Source organism: Schistocerca serialis, chromosome 1 (genome assembly GCF_023864345.2).
Source record: "Schistocerca serialis cubense isolate TAMUIC-IGC-003099 chromosome 1, iqSchSeri2.2, whole genome shotgun sequence".
NCBI classification, from domain to species: Eukaryota; Metazoa; Arthropoda; class Insecta; order Orthoptera; family Acrididae; genus Schistocerca; species Schistocerca serialis.
Genome location: NC_064638.1, coordinates 1,157,773,688 through 1,157,798,311, shown reverse-complemented (window position 1 = coordinate 1,157,798,311; position 24,624 = coordinate 1,157,773,688). Strand labels below are relative to the sequence as shown.

Here is a 24,624-nt window from a genome sequence, read left to right as displayed (position 1 = left end):
AGACAAGCAAAGAAGAGACTGCTTGCAGATGAAGAGGAGTATGCATATGGCTTGCACTAGTTCACACAGAGACGGTAAGACCTAATACAAACACTATCAAATCATTGATTCAGTTTTCCCGTAACTTACATTTTTATAACTTTATGTACCTTTTTCTCAAAAACCACAAAAGGTAGAGAAGTGAAATTTGGTATATGACTAGTCAGTACTATAGTGAAAAATTCTGTGGAAGGAATTTTCATTTAATAAAATAGTAAGGTATTTATGGTAGAAAATATTCCTTAAATTTGATATATTATTTTTCAGGGAAATTGGGAGACCCGTAAAAACTGAACAAAAGAAGATATAAAAATTCTGCTCCACAGAGTTTTGTAATTATTTGGTATGAAAGTGTGTACAAAAATTCATTAACATTGCTCTCACAGTTTTCTCAAAAAAGGAACATTTGTAATTACATTGTTGAAAAAAAATTAATTGTTAATAATTAAAGATGTAAAAGGTCAATAAAAATGAAAATTTAGGTTCATATGCGCATAACATTTCTTAATAACTGTACCAAATTTGGATTGATTATCTTAAAAAATTAGAGTTTTATAAAATACTTTTAAAATTACTGCAGTTTCGTGTACGTCCCCCCTTAAGGTTTTTCACGAAGAAGCCGCCGCGGAAAAACTTCGATATCGTAACATTTAGTGTTTACGGACAGGGCAAATGGTTGTCACTCGAGTGACACCGGGTTTTAGGTGCTTACACATGCAACCAATTTAAATTTGTAGTTTTTGTAACTAATAACAGTAATACATGCTAACTACAAATATTGTCCTGTTTTTTGGAAGTGCTTTCATAGATATTTTCAGAAACTATCACCTTTCCGCAAAGTTTACACGCAATAAAGCAACTACCCGCTGAAGATGGCGCAATGGGTGTAGGAAAAATAAATGAATGCGTGAAGGCGGGATTGCTATAACAACTTTCCTTTGCGACTCCAAAAATCTAAAGAGGTTAGGTATAATGTGCTAGAAAATGATTGCTACGACTATTCTGAAACTCTGTTTTTCCTCTACAGTCATTAAATTCAAGCACTGTAACACGCTGAGGTGTAATGTCAGCCTATACCTAGGCGAAGACTATACGTGTATCGTACAGACATAGAATTAGAGAGGCGATAGTGACACAAGATGTGACGCTATGGAAGATTCGAACGCATCGTACGAGATGCCGATTCAAGGCAGTCGCCTGTTATTTTGTCGTCTGCTCGCTACGGAGATGGGGAGGGGCGGCTCTGCAGATAAAGGTCAGGCACAATCCAGCGAGAGCTCACTGTGTCGCAGAACTTCTGGAGTGCGTGAGTAGGTCTGTCAAACGAAATGGCATCACCAAAAGTCAAGAATGAGAAAATTGGGATCGTGGGAAGGTAGGTACAATATTTGTACGTAGAATTATACATTATCAACGCCTTCAAAGACGTTGCAGAAAACACAATTCTAATATCTAAGAAGTGTCAAGTCCGCACTGTGGCATAACGTGTAGTCACACACAGTGTGTTAAAAATTACTTTCAGCTCTGAGTTTTAACCTCACCGAAGTTCCCACCAAAGAAAATTGAATGTATATATTAACATAACCCCATGGACATCGGCATTTCTTAATTTACATCTTTCAAAGTAATTTACATTTCAGTTTTTTTTATTTTATGTATATAGCTGTAAATGAAATTAAGCGTATCTGTTTAAGATTTGATAGTGTTTACTGTTTCTGGGCAGTTGTCATTGTGTGCACAAAGCCCTGCTATCAGACGTTCCTTATTTCCTCAAAATTTCTCAACACTGTCACTGAAATATCGTCAGTAATTTTCCCATATTTCGTACTGTGCCATTGCCCATTTGCATTTACTGTGTGTTTATGCTATGTGGAACAAATGATACTTGTGTAGCAAAAGGAAACACTTGAGTTAGTTGCAAATCATATTGTTGTTTTAAAATCCCCCCTCACACTCCTCCCACTTTCCTATGATACGAAACTGAAAGTTCCTTTATGCTTGAGAATACATGCTATCAAGTAAGGTCTTCTTTTAGTCAAGTTGAAATTTTTCTTCCAAGTGTGGTACAGTGCCTTCTCATTAGTTACGCAGTCCATCATCAAATCTGCAGCATTGCATTGTAGCACCACATTTCAAAGGCACCCATACGATAGGCCTAGTTTGTAGGCAGAAAGTGGAGGGTTTATGGAGCATTTTCAATATTTTTGGAGACAAATGGCGACTTGTAAGATAGCCAAAAGTTCCAGTTCCAACCCGGTGAAAACCTGCATAATTCTGACTTCTGAAACTTTTCCTGAAAGAAATGCACCAGACTACACTATTTTTTTTTTTTTTTTTCTGTGTGCTAATTTGGGGGGGGGGGGGGAGGTGTGTGTGAAGAGCTTCTACTTACTTTTCTGAACTGCTTATCATCTACATGTCCCCTCCATACAAGTCTACATTCCAGACAAGTACCTTCAGAAAAAGGCTTGCATTTTATAGTCTCTCTACTTCAACCATCAGTAGGCCTATTTGCTACTGCAGTAGCAAAGCTCATCTACTGCTGTTAGTATCTTGTTTCCACATCACATTGTCAGTGTCACCTGATTTAGTTCAACTATACTCCATTTCCCTCGTTTTGCTTATGTTGATATTCATCTTACATTCTTCTCTCAAGACACTGCCCATTCTGTTCAGTTGCTTTTCCAAGTCCTTTTTTTGTCTCCGACCGAATTAGAATGTCATCAGCAAACTTCTCAGTTCTACTTCCTGAACTTTAATTCACATTCCAAATTTCTGTTTTTGTTTCTTTCACAGCTTGTTCAATGTACAAATTGAATAACATCAGGGATAGACTACAGACAAGGCTTGTGTCTGTATGTGTGGATGGATATGTGCGTGTGTGCGAGTGTATACCTGTCCTTTTTTCCCCCTAAGGTAAGTCTTTCCGCTCCCGGGATTGGAATGACTCCTTACCCTCTCCTTTAAAACCCACTTCCTTTCGTCTTCCCCTCTCCTTCCCTCTTTCCTGATGAGGCAACAGTTTGTTGCGAAAGCTTAAATTTTGTGTGTATGTTTGTGTTTGTTTGTGTGTCTATCGACCTGCCAGCGCTTTTGTTCGGTAAGTCACCTCATCTTTGTTTTTATATATGATAGTACAATAATATTCACATCTTTCAGCATCTGATTTCTTTGGAACTGAAATTATTACACTCTTTGTTGTTGTGTGTATAACAAAACTTGAATAACAATATCTGTTTCATGGACCTGCACTTTAATAAATGGTTGATGTTGCTCTTACGTTTGTAGTGTACTAGTGAAATTCTTTGACTCTTCTTTTACCCTCCATTTACGTAACCCTTATTTGACACAGTTCTGCGGAGTGATGTGCTTGACACACTGGAGTGGATTGCACCCCAGCAACAACAATTGTTATAACAAATAATCTATTGAATAGGCCCTATATGTTGTTGTTGTTGTGGTCTTAAGTCCAGAGACTGGTTTGATGCAGCTCTCCATGCTACTCTATCCTGTGAAAGCCTCTCCACCTCCCAGTAACTAGTGCAACTTGCATCCTTCTGAACCTGCTTAATTTATTCATCTCTTGGTCTCCCTCTACGATTTTTACCCTCTGTGCTTCCCTCCAAAACTAAATTCATGATGCCTTGATGCCTCAAAACATGTCCTACCAACTGATACCTTCTTCTAGTCAAGTTGTGCCACAAATTCCTCTTCTCCCCAATTCTGTTCAGTACTTCCTCATTAGTTATGCCCCATCTAATATTCAGCATTCTTCTGTAGCACCACATTTCAGAAGCTTCTATTCTATCCTTGTCTACACTGTTTATCATCCATGTTTCACTTCCATACATGGCTACACTCCATACAAGAGTTTCTGACACTTAAATCTATACTCGACGTTAACATATTTTTCTTCTTCAGAAATGCTGTTTTTGCCATAGCCACTGTACATTTTATATCCTCTCTACTTCTACCGTCGTCATCAGTTATTTTACTCCCCAAATAGCAAAAATCATTTACTACTTTAAGTGTCTCATTTCCTAATCTAAACCCTCAGCATCCCCTGATTTAATTCAACTACATTCCATTATCCTTAGTTAGCTTTTGTTGATGTTCATCTTACATCCTCCTTTCAAGACATTGTTCATTCCATTCAACTGTTCATACAAGTCCTTTGCTGTCTCTAACAGAATTGCAGTATCCTCGGCAAACGTCAAAGGTTTTATTTATTCTCCATGGATTTTAATTCCTACTTCAAGTTTTCTTTTGTTTACATTACTGCTTGCTTAATATGCAGATTGAATAACATTGGGGATAGGCTACAACTCTGTCTCACTCCCTTCCCAACCATTGCTTCCCTTTAATGCTCCTTGACTCTTATAATTGCCATCTGGTTTCTGTAGAAATTGTAAATAGCCTTTTGCTCCCTGTATTTTACACATGCCACCTTCAGAATTTGAAAGAGTGTGTTCCAGTCAACATTGTCAAAAGCTTTTTCTAAGTTTAGTAATGTAGATTTGCCTTTCCTTAACCTGTCTTCAGAGATAAGTTATAGGGTTAGTATTACCTTGTGTGTTCAACATTTCTAGGGAATCCAAACTGATCTTCCCCGAGGCTGGCTTCTACCAGTTTTTCCATTGAATAAATATAGTTCAAAAATTTTTTGTAACTTCTCAAAATCTCACCCTTTGAAGTTATGTAGGTCATGTAACCAAAAAATAACATTAAAAAATGCAGGCATTGGAGAAACTGAAAAACGTTACTGTTTCTATCTTTTTTAAAATTATATCTTTGTTTTCAAATAAGTAGCCAGAAATTTAACTCTTGTTTCCTCAATATATAGTACTACAAGAAAGATAGTAATGACTCTTCCTGAACTATCTAAAAAAGATATTCATTCTGGAAAATTGGAGGGAGGAACATTATGAAAAAGTGAAAATTCTGTTATCAAAATAAGCAAGTATTTTCAGTATCATTATCTGAACCCTCTTTTTCTCCTGTAATGCATGCAGAACCTTGTTCTTCACTTGGAAAATTCTCATCATCAATTCATTTAACAAATTCATCACGATTTTTGTCCACTTCAAGAAACTCCCCCTGTGTGTTGAGTTAGCAGATTATATGTCCTGCTATTATTTGAATAAAATGTTATCTAGATTACAAAAAATAGACATTATAAAACATAGCATACACACTTTATTTTTTATTCTGATGTTAAAATATACTTCAAAAAGAATGCTAGAGGGAAAAATTGTATCGCATACCATTATGGGTAAATTTGGAGAGGATATGGAGGCCAACAGGAACGGGAAACAACTCTTGGATTTCTGTACCAGTATGGGCTTAGTAATCACAAACTCCTTTTTTAAACATAAGAACATTCACCCGTATACTTGGGAAGGCAGGGGAACCAGATCTGTCATTGACTATATAATAACAGATCAGGAATTCAGGAAGGCTGTGAGGGACACATGTGTATTCAGGGGATTCTTTGATGACACTGATCATTATTTAATCTGCAGTGAAATAGGGATTGTGAGGCCGAAAGTGCAGGAGGTCAGGCCCATATGTAGGAGGATAAGAGTGGAGAAACTTCAGGATAAGGAAATCAGGCACAAGTACATAACAATGATCTCAGAAAGGTACCAGTTAGTTGAATGTAGTCAATTACAGTCATTGGAATAGGAATGGACAAGGTACAGGGACACGGTACTAGAAGTGGCTAAAGAATGTCTTGGAACAGTAGTGTGTAAAGGTAGGATGAAGCAAACAGCTTGGTGGAATGACACAGTCAAGGCAGCCTGTAAAAGGAAAAAGAAGGCGTATCAAAAATGGCTACATAATAGAACTCAGGTAGACAGAGAAAGTTATGTTGAAGAAAGAAACAAAGCCAAACAGATAATTGCAGCATCCAAGAAGAAATCTTGGGAAGACTTTGGAAACAGGTTGGAGACTTTGGGTCAAGCTGCTGGAAAACCATTCTGGAGTGTAATTAGCAGTCTTCGAAAGGGAGGTAAGAAGGAAATGGCAAGTATTTTGGACAGGTCAGGAAAACTGCTGGTGAATCCTGTGGTTTGCTTGGCCAGATGGAGGGAATCTTTTGAAGAGTTGCTCAATATAGGTGACAATACGATCAGTAATGTTTCAGATTTCGAGGTACAATGGGATAGGAATGATGATGGAAATAGGATCACATTTGAGGAAGTGGAGAAAATGGTCAATAGATTGCAGTGCAATAAAGCAGCTGGGGTGGATGAAATTAAGTCGGAACTCATCAAGTACAGTGGAATGTCGGGTCTTAAATGGTTACACAGGATAATTGAAGTGGCCTGGGAGTCGGGACAGGTTCCATCAGACTGGACAAAAGCAGTAATCACACCAATCTTTAAACATGGAAACAGAAAAGATTGTAACAACTACAGAGGTATCTCTTTAATCAGCGTTGTGGGTAAAATCTTTTCAGGTATTGTTGAAAGGAAAGTGCAAGTATTAGTTGAGGACCAATTGGATGAAAATCAGTGTGGGTTTAGGCCTCTTGGAGGTTGTCAGGACCAGATCTTTATCCTACGGCAAATAATGGAGAAGTTCTATGAGTGGAACAGGGAACTGTATCTATGCTTTATAGATCTAGAAAAGGCATATGACCGGGTTCCTAGGAGGAAGTTATTGTCTGTTCTACGAGATTATGGAGTAGGAGGCAAACTTTTGCAAGCAATTAAAGGTCTTTACATGGATAGTCAGGCAGCAGTTAGAGTTGATGGTAAATTGAGTTCATGGTTCAGAGTAGTTTCAGGGGTAAGACAAGGCTGCAACCTATCTCCACTGTTGTTCATATTATTTATGGATCATATGTTGAAAACAAGGGGTGGGTGAGATTAAGATATGTGAACACAAAATAAGTAGTCTTGCATATGCCGATGACTTAGTTGTGAAGGCAGATTCGATTGAAAGTTTGCAAAGTAATATTTCAGAGCTAGATCAGAAATGTAAGGACTATGGTATGAAGATTAGCGTCTCCAAAATGAAAGTAATGTCAGTGGGAAAGAGATATAAATGGATTGAGTGCAAAATAGGAGGAACAAAGCTAGAACATGTGGATGGTTTCAAGTACTTAGGATGCATATTCTCACAGGATGGCAACATAGTGAAAGAACTGGAAGCGAGGTGTAGCAAAGCTAATGCAGTGAGCGCTCAGCTACGATCTACTCTCTTCTGCATGAAGGAAGTCAGTACCGAGACTAAGTTATCTGTGCGCCGTTCAATCTTTCGACCAACTTTGTTGTATGGGAGCGAAAGCTGGGTGGATTCAGGTTACCTTATCAACAAGGTTGAGGTTACGGATATGAAAGTAGCTATGATGATTGCAGGTACTAGTGGATGGGAACAATGGCAGGAGGGTGTCCACAATGAGGAAATCAAAGAAAAACTGGGAATGAACTCTATAGATGCAGCAGTCAGGGCGAACAGGCTTAGATGATGGGGTCATGTTACACGCATGGGAGAAGCAAGGTTACCCAAGAGGCTCATGGGTTCAGCAGTAGATGGTAGGAGGAGTCGGGGCAGACCAAGGAGAAGGTACCTGGATTCGGTTAAGAATGATTTTAAGTAATAGGCTTAACATCAGAAGAGGCACCAATGTTAGCACTGAATAGAGGATCATGGAGGAATTTTATAAAGGGACTATGCTCCAGACTGAACACTGAAAGGCATAATCAGTCTTAAATGATGATGATGATGATGATGATTAATGAGAGCAAAAGAGTCACAGAGATGCTCAGCTGCCTCCAGCAGCAGGCTCTGCAAGAGAGGTGTTCTGCATTATGGAATACTCTGCTGTTAAAATTCCAAGAGCATACATTCCTAAAAGAGTCAACCAGTGTATTGCTTCCTTTTGTGTGTACCTCATGAAGATAAAATTGGAGAGATTTGAGCCTACACAGAGGCTTACAAGCAATCTTTCCTCCTAGAACCAGTTGGAACTGGAACAGGAAAAGCGCGAAGTGACACAAAATACTCTCCAGCACACACCATAAGGTGGTTTGTGAAGTTTATATGTTGAAAATATTTTGTCCAACTCTCAATTTATGACTACGTTTAAGTGCTGTATTTGTTGCTCCTTATGAAATGCCTGACATGTAATGTTGACTGATAAACAAAACCAGTTTTGTTAATTTGCCAGTTTAATCACCTTGTGGTTTTTCTTCCTTCCCCTCAGTGGTTTGATTGGCCGTAGCTGGGCAATGCTGTTCGCTGCTGCTGGGTATGAGGTTCATCTTTATGACATCTTGCCAGAGCAGGTCAGCTCAGCCCTGGACGATATTAAAAAACAACTGAAAACATTGGAAAAGGAAAAACTTCTACGTGGAAAACTGTCTGCAGACCAACAGATGTCTCTTATAAAGGGTGAGTTACTTTTCTTGAAACCCTTTAAGGATACAGGGTACTTTCTCGGCTCAATATTATGTAAAAGTGAGCACCTGTTTCTTTCAGGCACTGTTTATAATGTATATGTGTGAAAAATTTTGTGTTGGTATCAGGTAATGCAGCACACTTTCTAAATAAATTAGAAGTATTTTTAATATTTCTGAACCTGCTTAGGGTTATTAAAAAAAGTTACAAAGAAATAGATGCAATTTTTTTCCAAACTATTTAATTCAATTTTATACATTTGAAGGAGACCAAATTTTTACCAGATATGCATGACATGATGGCTGAGGAACTAGACCTATTTAATTCCACCTATTATGTGTATTACAAGCATATAAAATATCACATCTTACATTTCAATTTTTATAAATTTTTTCTTAATAAAAATGTTACTTTTTCTACAATTTAGTTGATTCTGCAATAAAGCTTAGGTCTACTACAAAAGTATGGACTGTTGCAAGTTACAGAAAAAATAGAGCAATGCTTTATAAACTTTAGGAAATATTTGTACCTGGATTCTGAAAAATACAACTTGGAAATGAATGCGTGAAGGCGGGATTGCTATAACAACTTTCCTTTGCGACTCCAGAAATCTAAAGAGGTTGGATATAATGTGCTAGAAAATGATTGCTACGACTATACTGAAACTCTGTTTTTCCTCTACAATCATTAAATTCAAATACAACTTGTGGGAAATTGGGAATGAAGATATGAGCCCAATTAAACTGTGTCTCAGAACATTCCTGAAGCATAGTCTTCACCCTGCAGCAATTCATCATCTTCAGGCTTCCTCTTGGCATTCCTTTTAGCACTTCTTGCTTCTTTGGCAACTCAAAGAGCGAATCTTTCAGCTTCATGCACCCGTTGTCTGTCACGTGCAAGCAATTGATCTTCCATATTAGAGCCACATTTTATGCCTAAATTTCTCAGGACTTCCAACCTTCCTATCAAGCCATGATTGAAACATATCACTGCACCCAGTACACCAACTTTTAATGTATTTAGTCCTGCATAAAAATTCTTGGGTGTTCTTTCCCATATGCAGAGGTAAAACACAGGGAGCGAAAGGCTATTTACAATTTGTGCAGAAACCAGATGGCAGTTATAAGAGTCGAGGGACATGAAAGGTAAGCAGTGGTTGGGAAGGGAGTAAGACAAGGTTATAGCCTCTCCCCGATGTTGTTCAATCTGTATATTGAGCAAGCAGTAAAGGAAACAAAAGAAAAATTCGGAGTAGGTATTAAAATTCATGGAGAAGAAATAAAAACTTTGAGGTTCGCCGATGACATTGTAATTCTGTCAGAGACAGCAAAGGACTTGGAAGAGCAGTTGAATGGAATGGACAGTGTCTTGAAAGGAGGATATGAGATGAACATCAACAAAAGCAAAACAAGGATAATGGAATGTAGTCGAATTAAGTCGGGTGATGCTGAGGGAATTAGATTGGGAAATGAGACACTTAAAGTAGTAAAGGAGTTTTGCTATTTGGAAAGCAAAATAACTGATGATGGTCGAAGTAGAGAGGATATAAAATGTAGACTGGCAATGGCAAGGAAAGCGTTTCTGAAGAAGAGAAATTTATTAACATTGAGTATAGATTTAAGTGTCAGGAAGTCATTTCTGAAAGTATTTGTATGGAGTGTAGCCATGTATGGAAGTGAAACATGGACGATAAATAGTTTGGACAAGAAGAGAATAGAAGCTTTTGAAATGTGGTGCTACAGAAGAATGCTGAAGATTAGATGGGTAGATCACATAACTAATGAGGAGGTATTGAATAGGATTGGGGAGAAGAGAAGTTTGTGGCACAACTTGACCAGAAGAAGGGATCGGTTGGTAGGACATGTTCTGAGGCATCAAGGGATCACCAATTTAGTATTAGAGGGCAGCGTGGAGTGTAAAAATCGTGGAGGGAGACCAAGAGATGAATGCACTAAGCAGATTCAGAAGGATGTAGGTTGCAGTAGGTACTGGGAGATGAAAAAGCTTGCGCAGGATAGAGTTGCATGGAGAGCTGCATCAAACCAGTCTCAGGACTGAAGACCACAACAACAACAACATGCAGTGGTTGAAACTTTCATTTGTATTCTGAGTGCCCCCAAGAAGACATTTGCTAAGCAAAACAGGGTCACTCAGGTCCCTAAAAAATGGTTTTATTTCATCCATAACAGTCTCAGGAAGAGAATGCTTTTGATGGTGTATTTGACCACTTTCATTTGCCTGTTGGTAACCACACCAAGGATCTGCTCCTTTAGGGTAAAGTCCGTAAACAGGGTGGTCATCTGTGGACAACTTACGAAAGTAGGTGGCCCATACAGCTTTTCTAATTGCTGTAACATCATTCAGTAGTGTGGTTCATCTAATGTCCAGTCCATAATAACTCTGAAGGAGGTCTATTTCAGTTTCTGTCAATCTGCCTCGATCAGACAGAGATTTTCCATCAGATAGCAAGTTTCATTTCTCTTTGTAGCTTCCTCAATCTAGCACCCATCCTCTTTTGCACATGTCCACAACACTCCAGTTTTGTTACTAAGGTATGACCATAAACATTGAACTCATTAATTTCATTGAAAGCTTTAGAGCCCCAATCACCTAGGTACTTTATATATCTAATGTTATAAACAGGCACCGACATCTGAAATATTTTTAGAGCTCCATCACACTCCATACCTCCACTGTAACCATCATAATTCTTAGAAAACTGATGTTCAATATGTCCTTCATTGTTACCATGGCAGGTGTGGCAGTACTTAGATAAGCACTCAACATCAACAACTTTACCATTCTCCAGAGAAGTAGCACTTACAACACCAATCAAGGAACGATGTCGATGCCGTTGCCATATCCCGTCAAGTGCAACAGCAATATCCCTGGTTTCACTAATATTTACAGTTTCTTCTACTGCATGTTTCATAGATGCTTTAGACACAACCGTCAAGGCACCTAAAAGTATTTTTATGTACTTGCTGAACGTACTGGGAGGAGGAGGAGGAGGTAGGTCGATCAAACCACAAAACATTTGAGCAGCCTTTTTTCCTTTCCTTTTTGCATGCATTGCATATAATAACTTCAAATTAACATCATATGAATTATGCACAATGTTTGAAGCCCTTTTCGAGGTCGATTTATTGCAGAATCTACACAGAACAACTAATTTTGATGCTAAACCCTTCCTGCTACTTTGTTGTTCAGTTATTTCTAGAAAGCCATACACCATCACATTGTTTGCATTTTGCCACTTCCTTTATCAAAGAAGATAAGATGCCCACATCAACAATAAATCCACTACAAACAGCATAATTGTGAACACAAAAATTTGAATCTCCTAGAGTTTCTTCCCAGAAAAACTGATACATAGGCTACTTTCAACAGTGTGGCATGCTTTGTTTGTGAACTGGTTACCACGGAATTTCCTTTTATTGAATTTCTTGATGCGTGGCATAGTTTGTATTTATTGCACACTAAAGGATATGTACTTCCACAAATATATATATCACTTGGTTACAAACATTCAGTAACAAGTGAACAAACTGCTTCAGTGAAACAAAAGTAAGTACTAGCAAAGATAATCATTTACAGACACTAGGAACCTGCACAATTACCAACATATACAATATATCATATGTGTTATCACTGGAAACAGGAAGTTCACAGTTCTTTCCGAAATAATACTAGTTTGTGAAACGAGGGTGTGGCAGCATACATGACTGTACCTTTAAAATTTGGTATATATAGGTCATCGTTCATTTGAAACCCTATAATGTATATATCAATGTAATCAGAAAAGCCAATAGAATTTAATAAAGTCATAAAAATTTGGATTTTTTTTCCCACCATTTATAAGTACCCTGTATCCTTAATTATCACATTTGTTATTGTTAATATTTGATCTGCCACGTAAGTTTGTTAATTAGAAGAGCTCTATCACGTACATTTCTCGTATGTAGCATTACAGTAAACAAGAATGTTCTGAGTTTTTTTTTGCTTTCTTTTTGCCAATATGATTTGGAGAAAAAATTCCCTAATGTAGAGAGTGAATGTCTATCTGCTGGCTCTGTCACTGATGGCCTTCTTCATCACCACCACTTATTAGAAAGAACTGTGGCTTCTTTTCTGCAGTGTGCAGACATCCACTTTGGTAATGCTTTAGAGCCTCAGAGACACAGGAGGGAGCAGTTTAATTTTGACAGCATAGAAGAATAGGAAATGAGCAAAAGTGACTTGTGTGGTGCTCCCTAGGAAGAGAAGGAAAAATAATAGGAGAACATGACCTAAGGGAGGAACGAATTAGAAGATGAATTTTGCATGTGGCACAGATTAATAATTGCAATCTCTTGGTTAAAGAGCCAAGAAAGAAGGCTGGTTGTATACATCAAAGATACCTGGAGACACTGGAATGTTTCAGATAGCTTATATAATGGCAAGACAGATCTTTAGAAACCATATTTTAAACTACGAAACACTTCCAGCAGCAAATGTGTATAGTGCTCCCAATTTACTGATTATGATTAAATATTAAGGAGATGGGCTCTAAATAACTTGAGTGAACCAAAGCTTGTTAGATTGACTGAATCAGGCGAAAGGAATGTAGTAGAAGTGGGCAAGCGAGAGATGGAGTAGTGAAGGTTGCAGAGGAACAATTAGGCAAAAAAAAAAAGGCAAGGTCCAGTACACATCCTTGAATAACACTAGAGGTAGTCAGTTTAACTGGCCAAATATAAACGAAATCAAGCCGACAATAGGGAGCACAGATGTCAAAAAAATCAGATTGACAGGAGGTGAAAAATGGTGAGGTGGGGGTTGCTAGAGAAGTGTCAAGAATATGAAAATAATGTAGATGCTGAATCGCAGGTAGCCACAACAAAAAGACTGTCACAAATAGTTTTTGGCCAGTAAGGCCTTTGTCAAAGATAGATGATTTTATATATATATATGGTTATAATAGAGGGAAACATTCCACGTAGGAAAAATATATCTAAAAACAAAGATGATGTGACTTACCAAATGAAAGTGCTGGCAGGTCGACAGACACACAAACATACACACAAAATTCAAGCTTTCGCAACAAACTGTTGCCTCATCAGGAAATACAGACGGACCTGCTTGTGTCTGTATATGTGTGGATGGATGTGTGCGCGTGTGCGTGTGGGCGTGTGCGCGCGAGTGTATACCTGTCCTTTTTTCCCCCCTAAGGTAAATCTTTCCGCTCCCGGGATTGGAATGACTCCTTACCCTCACCCTTAAAACCCACATCCTTTCGTCTTTCCCTCTCCTTCCCTCTTTCCTGATGAGGCAACAGTTTGTTGCGAAAGCTTGAATTTTGTGTGTATGTTTGTGTTTGTTTGTGTGTCTATCGACCTGCCAGCGCTTTCGTTTGGTAAATCACATCATCTTTGTTTTTAGATATATGGATGATATATACGCGCGCGCACACACACACACACACACACACACACACACACACACACACAAAAAAATGCAACTCACACACGCGACTGAATGTGCGTGCATGCGTGTCTGTGTGCATGTTGTCGTCTATGTTTGACAAAGGCCTTACTGGCCGAAAACTTTGTTTGTGACGGTCCTTTTGTTGGGCCTATCTGTGACTCAGCATCTCCGCTGTATGGTGAGTAGCAGCTTTCCTTCTCATAATATTGTTACATTTCATCCTGGATTTTCCATTGTTTAATACATATATAAGGGAAATATAAGTTCCATGTAAAGGAAAATTAAAGAAACCTTATAAGAAAAGACTTATTATTTTCGGACCGGTACAGTAATTTTAGTTGGTGTATTTAACTGTTTCTTTGTATAATACTACTGGGCTTTTTTTTATTTTTGTAGGCACATCAAACTTGTCAGAAGCCGTCAAGGGAGCAAAATTGGTACAGGAAAATGTACCAGAAAGACTGGATTTGAAATGTAAGGTGTATCAGGAGTTAGACAAAGTGGTGGATTCTAATACAATCCTCTCAAGTTCTACAAGTACATTCCTGCCTTCACTGTTCAGTAAGGACCTAAAACACAGGAGTCAAATTATTGTCTCACATCCAGTAAGTACAAAAATATTTGTATTTTTTTATATAGTTTTATGGTAGAAATACAAGAGGTGGTCAAGCACAGATAAGGAGAGAGTAACTAATCTTAATGCAGACATGTAAAGTGATACAGGCACTCTGCTGTTCCTAATCTATGAAAACAACTTAGGTGACAATCTGAACAGCCCTTTTATGGATGACACTGTTGTTTACCATGTAGTAAAGGCATTGGAAGATCTAAACAAATTGCAAAATGTTGCCGATGGTGTATCTTCATGGTGCAAAAAGTGGCAATTTACCCTAAACAATAAAAGGTGGCAGGTCCTCCAGATGAGTACTAAAAAAACGTGTGAAATTTCAGTTACACAATAAATCATATAAATTTAAAGGTTGCCAATTCAGTTCAGTACTTAGTGGTTGCAACTATGAATAACTTAAATTGGAAGCATCGCATAGAAAATGTGGAGACTGTGCTTTACTGCAGAACACTTGAACCATACAACAGATGTAATAAAGCAAATGTTTACACTATGCTTGCCTGGGGATCCTTACTGGATGAGATTAACAGAGGACATCAGAAAAGTTCAAAGATGGGCAGTTTGTTTTGTATTACTGTGAAATAGGGGAAAGTGTCTCTTGGATTAGAGGGGCAAGTCGGGGTGGCAATCATTAGAACAAAGGTATTTATTGTTGCTGTGAGCTCTCTTTACAAAATTTCAATCACCAACTTTCTGCACTGAGTGTGGAAATATTTTATTGATTCCCAGCTACATAGGAAGAAATGACTCTTGTAATAAAATAAGAGAAATCAGCTCTCGCATGGAAAGATTTAGATATTCATTTCTCCCAGGTGCTATTTGAGAGAGGAATGGTTGAGAAGTAGTCCAAAAGTTGTTCTCTGAACCATCTGCCCAAGAATTTGAGTGTGAATTTCTGAATAGTCTTGTAGATGTATATAGAAATTGGAAATTTGTGGTAAGGTCTTACGGGACCAAACTGCTGAGGTCATCGTTCCCTAAGCCTACACACTACTTAATCTAACTTAAATTAAACTTATGCTATGGACAAAAAACGTGCAAAACACACACACACTCACTCACACTCACACTCACACTCACACTCTCTCTCTCTCTCTCTCTCTCTCTCTCTCTCTCTCTCTCTCCAGGGAGGACTCGAACCTCCAACGGGAGCAGCCACACGGACGGTGACAAGGCGCCTCAGACTGTGTGGTTAGATGTATATAGAAAATAAGTAGAAATTTGTTCCTCAAAGTGATGTTCCAAGTCTACAAATGTATCGTGCTTATTTTCCTATCAGAACATGTTCAAACATGCATTGCTGCTGAGAGTTGCTGTCGGTGGATGTGACAGTGTTGGCTAGAAGAATAGTAACCAGTTCTGGGGAACAATTGTCCTTGTGGACTGCCACTCGTTTAGTGATTTGAGGAAATGTCTCCACTGCTTAGAGAAGGCTGTTCAGTGCTCTACCATGTGAAGGTACTTCAGAGTTTCTGTATAAAACAGAAAATTTGAGGACACTTCCGTTCAGAGTTGACTTCCTTAACCAACTGTTGGAGAGAATGTAGTCGAAATACATAAAGATTTCTGTGAATCACACTACTACATAACATCAGTCCCACAGCCTTTGTGTGTCTGCGTATTACATCATTCTTAAATATCATATTAAAGACAGAATGGTTTTTATTTCCTGTGTTGTATCACAAGTTTTGTCTGAGAAGCTAACAGTACATAGCTTGTTACAGTGCAAGAAATAGTGCAACAGATTTTGGTTATTGTTTGGATACTGTTATGTGTGATGAAATCTGAGATGTGGTTACAAAATGTGGGAAATTTAAAACAAGAAGTGAGGATGTAAGTTGAGGACATTAGTGTTGCCAAGGGGTTTGGAAGGAAAACTATAAGAACATGCTGTACAATAGGAAAGAAATTATTAAATTTGCTAGGAACAGAGTTAAAGAAAAACTCAGAAGTGCGAGTACTAGAAAGTTCAATGAAGACAGTGGACTGTAAGAGATGAGTCTTAAAAAATGTTAGCAGGGTCTTACGAACTTTTATATTGTATTCCCATGGTTATGGTATTCAGGCATTGGACCAATAAGGAGGAAGCAACAGTCCACATATGTTTCACACAACAATACTTAAAATTCTGAGAGTGATTTTCTGAGTGTATGAAAGTGAAATGAACTTACTGGGTAGCAACATTTCTTATTAATTAGTAGTAAGAAAGCAGAGTTATAAATTTCATAGTTGTAAAATAAGAATTATTGAACATGAAATTAAAAACTGAGCGGGTTTTACAAATGTATAGCACACGAAAAACTACAGTGTGTTCCATGATTAATGTTTAATTAGTTTAAAATCTTATAGTGTCCCTTGTTCATGAAAATTGTCGTAAGATGAGGTGTGCAGTATGTTGGCAACAGTTTCTTTACAAACAGAGGCATTGCTAAGTGTTTTGCCATGCTAGGACAGAACTGAAAAATAACACCCCTTCTTTTTTTACTATGATTGGTCTCCCCGATATCCATCCCCATTTCCACCACCAGCAACATCCAACGGCACAACAATGCAAAACTGTTGTTGTACTTTTAACCATTAAACTAAAGTGACCAGACATCTTAATTTCCTGGGGACAGTCCTCAGTTTTTATGCTCAGTTCATAGTTTCTTTAAAACAGTTTCAGCAATTATGTCCAACTGATAAAAAGTCATGAGTCTCTTCTTTTTATTATTTGCGCACATGTCAAAATTTAAGGAAATGACAGCTAATATGTTTAAGAAAAGACAATGTAGTTCATTTCTCATGCTGCAAGTCTCTGAGACAGATTTAACTGACACCAACTCATTTTTATGTATGATTATGATGAACTGCATTTACCTTTTACTCGTTTTAGATATGTTGAAAGAGAAGTACAAAACCTAGTTTGTGAATATGTGATCAATTATCCACAGAAAATAGTAGAACTAAAAACATCAACAGAACCAATGAATAGAACTGATACTTGACAAATGATCTGCAGAGACAAAAACAAAAAGGACTGAGGGAGTTGTGGTACCAGGTTGCAACTTGATTGCAAGCCAGCGCATGGACCTTGCTGCAATGCTCGACAGAGATGAATTGAGATTATCTTTGTTTCCATTTTGTACTCGGTAGCAGTTGCTTTAGTTTTGGGCTAGGTAGAGGCAATGTGTTTACTTTTGTCAAAGTTAGTAAAGACTTGTTATGTAATTGTTGTGAATGCTTTTGAAAACAGTTTGATGTTTTAGCTTTTCCTCTTTTTCATTTCTTCTCATGGTTTGCTCAATTTTTTCGCTGGCTGATTTGAAATTAATTTTTCCTTACCATGGGCCACCCTTAAAATTTTACCGCCCTATTTGTACCTGATGATAGCAACAGCCCTGTTTATGAAATTGTTGCATATGACCACCATTTATAGAGACTATCACAGGTGGCAGTTAATGGAAATTTTAAAATTGTGACATCTTGTTAAGACACAAAAAGTAATTTAGAAAAAGACACCATAAAAACCAACTACACTAGCGTTCCGAAATGACTAGAGATAGGACATTCATATTCAGAGGCTATATACATTAGTATGTTCTGCAGAAATGAGTAGCATTTGAAGCATGTTGCCCCATGGGTTCAGGGTCAACATGGATATCACAGTGGAATGTCAAGTACTGGGAAAGTGTGCCTGCGGCTCTCGTTGTCACTATAAACCAAACATAATGGATCAATGTGACTTAAGCAGACATACAGGATGCCTCGCAGACTTGCTTGGATGCTACTGTCAAATCAGAGAATTCAAAAGAGGGTGCATTATTGGCATGAGAGAATGTGGTGCATCCATCCAGGAAATTGCTGCTCATGTGGGCCGAAGTGTTTTGGCAGTGCAACGGGTGTCTACAGAATGATTCACAGAAGGCTGTAGAACATGACAACATGGGTCAGACCGCACTGCCCACCTAGAAGATCGACATCTCATCCGAATGGAATTGCAAGACAGATCTGCATCCTCGGCTCTAGCACAACAGCAGAACAGTATAACACATCGTACACTATCAGGGGTGCCAGTTCTTTTCCTTTTATTACGGCATTTGTTACGTTCGTGTCATCCACTTCTCGTACCTTTGGCGAATGTGCAGAAACGTGCTAGATGGCAGTAGTGTATGGAACAATGTCACTGGGGACAGGAGTGGCATCGGATAGTGTTTTCGGACAAATCCAGGATCTTTTTGTTTGAAAATTATGGCTGCACTTTGGTTCACCATACACAGTGTGAGTAGCATCACACTGACTGCATTCGCACAACTCGTGGCATTATGGTGTGGGCTGCTATTGGCTACAACCACAAATCGCAGTTGGTGTGTGACCAGTGTGACCTAAGTGAATGACATACTGCGACCCGTAACCATATCCTTTCTACACAACATCCCAGACGCCGTTTTTCAGCAACACAATGCATGACTACGTGTTGCTGTATGAACACGTGCCTTCTTGGTGTCACAGGATGTCACCCTTTGGCCCTAGCCCGCTAGATCACCAGACCCAGACATGTCACCAATCGAAAATGTGTGGGCTATAGTGAAACAACGGGTGCAGTTCTGTGACCCGATGCCAACCAGCACAAGTGAAATTTGAAATCAGCTGAATGCAGCATGGATGGCCATACTGCAGGACACCATTAGCACCCTATAAGCATCGATGGCATTGTGCACGGAACAAGTTATCATGGCCCATAGCGGATCCTGTGCCTACTAGGCAACAGGGCACCTGGTGAACCAAGATGACTGATATATAATAATTTCTGCAGAACATAATAACGCACAAGACCTGTGAAGATAAACATCCTATCTCTAGTTGTTAAAACTCCTATGTTTTTTCTCAAGATGAATGTATATTTGATTATGGAAATTCAATTAGCAAACAAAATATTACATAGTTAGCTTTATACAGATTAAAAAGAGCCATCATATTTATTGAAGGCAACTATTAATTGTCACAAGAATGTGTTTTATTAATGTTTTCTTTTAACTTTTCATGCAGTGCAAGAAACACAGATAATATTTGCACTTCCAGAAAAAACTATAATGTGATGTAGAAGTGTGATATTTGTTTAGTAGAATTTATTACTTTTTGGAAGCATGCAGAAATTGGTAGATCTTCACTAATTTCTCGGATCCTTTCTCTCTTAAATTATTTCATAATTATGATCAACCAAGTCCATAGATGGAGAAGATCCCCCAATGGATGCAGTACAGACAGGTCAAGGAATGAGGCACTAGTAAAGTAGTTGTAGTGTCTTGAATAAATTAAACATAGGAATTTAAATTGAACTATTTGTCAGTACAAGCAAAATCCTAAAAAACAATAAAAATCCATAAAAAACCATTTTACTCACTTGTTTATTTTTTTTAATACCAGGGCTTTTCTCAACTGTGGTATTTATGCCATAAGTGTTCCTGTTGGTTAGCGTTTCTGAACTGCATTCATGGAGTGTTCAACAAAATATGATGGACTCGTATTAAGATTTCTGATTTTTTATTTATATTTTACCTTAGTGTTAAACCCAGATTTCTGTTGTCAACTGCTTGCCTGTTTTCATACCTTAGTGTTAATGATGATAAAACATTTTTGCAGTTCAAAAAATTTTCCCTTGAACATTGTTCTCAATCTTTTCTCTGTCTCACAGCTATATGGTATTTCATTTTTTAAATTTTGTTCTTCTTACAGGTGAACCCCCCATATTATGTTCCTTTGGTTGAAATAGTACCAGCTCCCTGGACTGATCCAGCAATTATTCCTCGTACAAGGGCTATCATGGAAGAAATTGGCCAAGCTCCAGTTTGCCTTACAAAGGAAATTCCAGGCTTTGCACTGAATAGAATCCAGTAAGTACCCTCCTGCGCGCGCCCACACACACACACACACACACACACACACACACACACACACACACACACACACACAGAGAGAGAGAGAGAGAGAGAGAGAGAGAGAGAGAGCAATTATCAAGACACGTGAAGATTTGGATTAAAGAACCCTACGTACTGTAAACATCTTGTTTCATGTTTAAAGTTTGTTTCCTACCTTTTCCTTCTAATATAAAATTGTTACCGTTGTTGTAAAACCAATTACTTAAAACAAACCTCTCTTACTTCTGTTCTTCTAAGGCTTTTGTCATCAGTTGTACTTGTAAGAAAATTTTAAATTCTTTGATGGATACCTTGTTTTTGTAATGTGACACAACTGTGGAATGTAACTGCTAGGAATGTCTTTAGAAGTAGACAGCCCTTGAGACAAATGTTTTCATATGTCACTTTGTTATGAAGGCATGTGTGTGGTAAATATGAAACAATTAACAGGAAATAAGTCGTAGACAAATAGTAGCTTGCCATTATTCAGGTATTTGGTTTACATTAAGGATCAGTTATCTTTCCCAAAGCCTAAATTAAACCTGTGAACCCTAGACGGTTGGTTGGTTGATTTGGGGAAGGGGACCAAACAGAGAAGTCGTTGGTCTCATCGGATTAGGGAAGGATGGGGAAGGAAGTCAGCTGTACCCTTTCAAAGGAACCATTCTGGCATTTGCCTGAAGCAGTTTAGGAAATCATAGCAAAAACCTAAATCAGGATGGCCAGAAATAGGTTTGAAACAGTCATTCTCCTGAAGGTGAATCCAGTGTGCTAGCCACTGCACAACCTTGCTCAGTGTGAACCGTGAAGCTAGAGCTTTCCCTCTTAAATACAGGGTGATTCACGAAGGTATGCAAATTTTGTAATATGTTATTCTACTAGTAAAACTAAAGAAAAAAGTTCATATAAACATAGGTCTTAGTTACGGAGTTATGGCTAATAAGATTTTTTGCCTGAAATTTAGAAACTTCGCCAATATGAAGCCATTGCATAACTGTAAGAGGTTAAAGTAAAGCACAATTTCCATTTATTTTGTTATTGATCTGGTGAATCTAATAAAACATGTCCCAGACTTTTATCTGCCATAGTTTCCCAGAACATCCAGAGAAGCAAAGAAGTAATTTTATAAAATTTTTATATTATTAAATACTTTGCCCAATTTGTTTTTTAAATTCCATACCAATGCACAAAGTTTTCAACAGAAATGGTAGATGATTGAATTTTGGAAAAATGATGGTAACAACATTATCTGAAACTGTATGAATGTGTCAGATAATCCGCTTTTATTAATACCATTACACATGTTAATTCATGTTAAACCAGAAAAAACAAAGTTCAGTGTTACAGAAGTTTTGTAGTGTACATACAATTTCACAATATATTTACAATAAATGTTCGAAAATGTCTTCACAGAGTTCAATGAATTTAGCTGCACATGTAGGAACAGATGTTTTTGCTTGTTTCGGTTAGGTAGATAACCTGTCTCCCAGAATATTCAGAATCCTCAGAGTTGGATAATGTACACGATATTTGTTAACTGCAGCCATAGCATTACCATCACATTTGGCACAAATAAACACCATATCGACGTATTCCTCTGTTGTAAATTTGAAAGGCATCTCTATTTCATAAATAATCTACATACCACAACAGTTACTATCTGGTTTCACTTAAATTCACTGTTGTTATTATGTTCTTTCACTGAACAATACAGAAAACTAACTCGTTTCAAGGTTAGAAAACGAGTGACAGAACTCGCTAACAATTGCCAACAATTACATAAATGTTTCTACATTCTTAATGGAAAGTAAACAAATTTTCTTGTATAATAATCTTTGCTTCTTGGGATGTTCTGGAAAGCTACTGAGATACATGTCTGGGACATCTTATATTAGATTCACCAGACCAATAACAACAAAATAAATGGAAATCGTGCTTTATTTTAACCTCGTACAGATTTGTGATGGCTTCATATTAGCAAAGTTACTAAATTCCAGGTAAAATCTTTTGTTAGCCGTATCTCCATAACTAAACGTTTGTGGACCTTATTTTATATGAACTTTTTTCTTTAGTTTTACTTGTGGAATAACATATTGAAATACTTGCATATCTTTGTGAGTCACCTTGTATGTAAGAGGTCAGTCAAAAAAGATTGAAATGCAGGCAGTTGATTGGTATATTAACAAAATATACATCTCGACTGTTTCTGTCTGCCACAGGAATCCAAAATGGTTTTCTTAATCTAGATCAGTTATCTGCAAACCACTTGGCAGTGTACTTTCCATTGTACCAGCTATTAGGGCATCTTCCCATTTCACTGTATGGAGTGACCATTTAAAGCTGATTCTAGAAACTTTCTAATTACACTTTCCTGGGATAATTAGCATCTATCTTCAAGCGACTGCCAGTTCAGGTCTTTTAGCAACTCTGAGACACACTTCCATCGATGAAACAAATCTGTGACCATTTGTGCTGCACTTCTCTGCATATTTTCAGGGTGCCCTGGTAGTTCTGTTTGGTACTGGTCCCACGCACTTGAGTAATATTCTAGGGTAGTATTGGTCATGTGAGCATTTTCTAAGCTATCTCATTTGTAGACCGATTGGATATCCATAATACTCTAGCAATAAGGTGCAGCCTGCAACCTGCTTTTCTATGATTGAGCTTATATGAATGTTACATTTTGTATCCCTACAAATTGTTACATACAGGTATCTTCATGACTCGACTGATTACAACTCTCTCTCTCTCTCTCTCTCTCTCTCTCTCTCTCTCTCTCTCTCTCTCTCTCATTGATATTGCAGTCGTTTTTTTTTTTTTTAAGTATACAACTTCACATTTCTTAACATTTAATGTACATTGCCAGTCTTTACACCATTTTGAAACCTTATCAAGATCTGATTGAATATTTGTGCAGTTTTTTTCAGCCTGTATACTTTATTATAAGCAGAGCTGCATTATCTGTGTAAGGTCTGGGGTTAATATAAACATTGTCTGCAAGGTCAATGTACAACACAAGCAGCCATGGTCCCAGCACACTTCCCTGGTACACCCAAAGTTACTTCATCTTTAGATGACTCTCCATCCAAGATAACACACTGTGTCCTGTCTACTATGAAATTGCCAGTTGATTCCCAAATTTTGCTTGATACCTCATACAATCATACTTTTGATAATAAGTGTAAGTGTGTTACTGATAAGTGATAGGCCTCAGACACAGCCAAATGATTTGGCTCATATTTGGCAGGTCACTTGTTTACAACCTAAAATGAAAGACTCCTGGATATTTTTACTCGACACCCCTCTGGCTTTGAGAAACCAATCCTAAACTTCATGAAATGAAATGCTATCAAATCAGAACTGATTGTATCAATAGATAATTGAAAATTGAGCATTTTAATCGTCATATGTGGAGTCCACAGATGCTTATTTTCCTAGGAATTGAGAGAAGAAACTGTTAAGACTGCCACTTATATATGTATGACTTAAACCACTCGTATGCTGTTCCATTTATACCATAGAATTGTAATTTCTGGAACATAATGTTATGGTTCAAACAATCAAATGCTTTGGATAAGTCATAGAAAATTCGTATAGGTGACATTTTACTTTTTAATGTGGGCAGTGAAATTTTATATTGCTGTCTCAGTGGAAAAGCAATTTTGAAATCCGAACTGTGATTTACTAAGTATCCCATTACTGCTGAGATGTCTAACCACACTTGAGTACATTACTTTTTTGACAATTTTTGAAAATGCTGTAAGCAAGGATACTGGTCGATAATTATTGACATCTGTGGTTTCCTGTTCTTTGTAGAGAGCCTTGACAACAGCATGTTTTAACCTGTCCCGGAAAATACCTTGAGTTAATGATGGATTACATATGTGACTCAGAATATCAGCTGTAACTGCTCCACATTGTTTTAATATCTTGTTAGAGATGTCATCTCCTCCAACAAACCATTTATTTTTCAAAGATTTAATGATTTTCCTCATTTCACAAGAGGTTCTAAGGTGAAAATTAATCTGACTAGGATTTCTCAAAACTGACTTTTGCATGTACTGCTTGGCTTTTTCTTTTGAACTATTCTTACCAATTTTTTCACCTACACTAATAATTTAATAGTAATACTACCAACCCTAGTGTTACTATTCCTGTCTCCCTTCTTACAACATTCTGTATTGA

At 37.7% G+C, this 24,624-nt stretch overlaps 1 protein-coding gene across 1 annotated transcript in view; it reads left to right on the top strand.

Moving 5' to 3' along the window:
- Window positions 1-1,255: 1,255 nt before the first annotated feature.
- LOC126418018 (lambda-crystallin) overlaps window positions 1,256-24,624 on the top strand; it is a 36,087-nt gene continuing 12,718 nt past the window's right edge. The window contains exons 1-4 of the mRNA XM_050085161.1: window positions 1,256-1,414; window positions 8,255-8,442; window positions 14,311-14,519; window positions 20,258-20,415. Coding sequence (XP_049941118.1) covers window positions 1,368-1,414; window positions 8,255-8,442; window positions 14,311-14,519; window positions 20,258-20,415 — 602 coding nt within the window. The 5' untranslated portion in view covers window positions 1,256-1,367. The remainder of the gene's footprint in view (window positions 1,415-8,254; window positions 8,443-14,310; window positions 14,520-20,257; window positions 20,416-24,624) is intronic.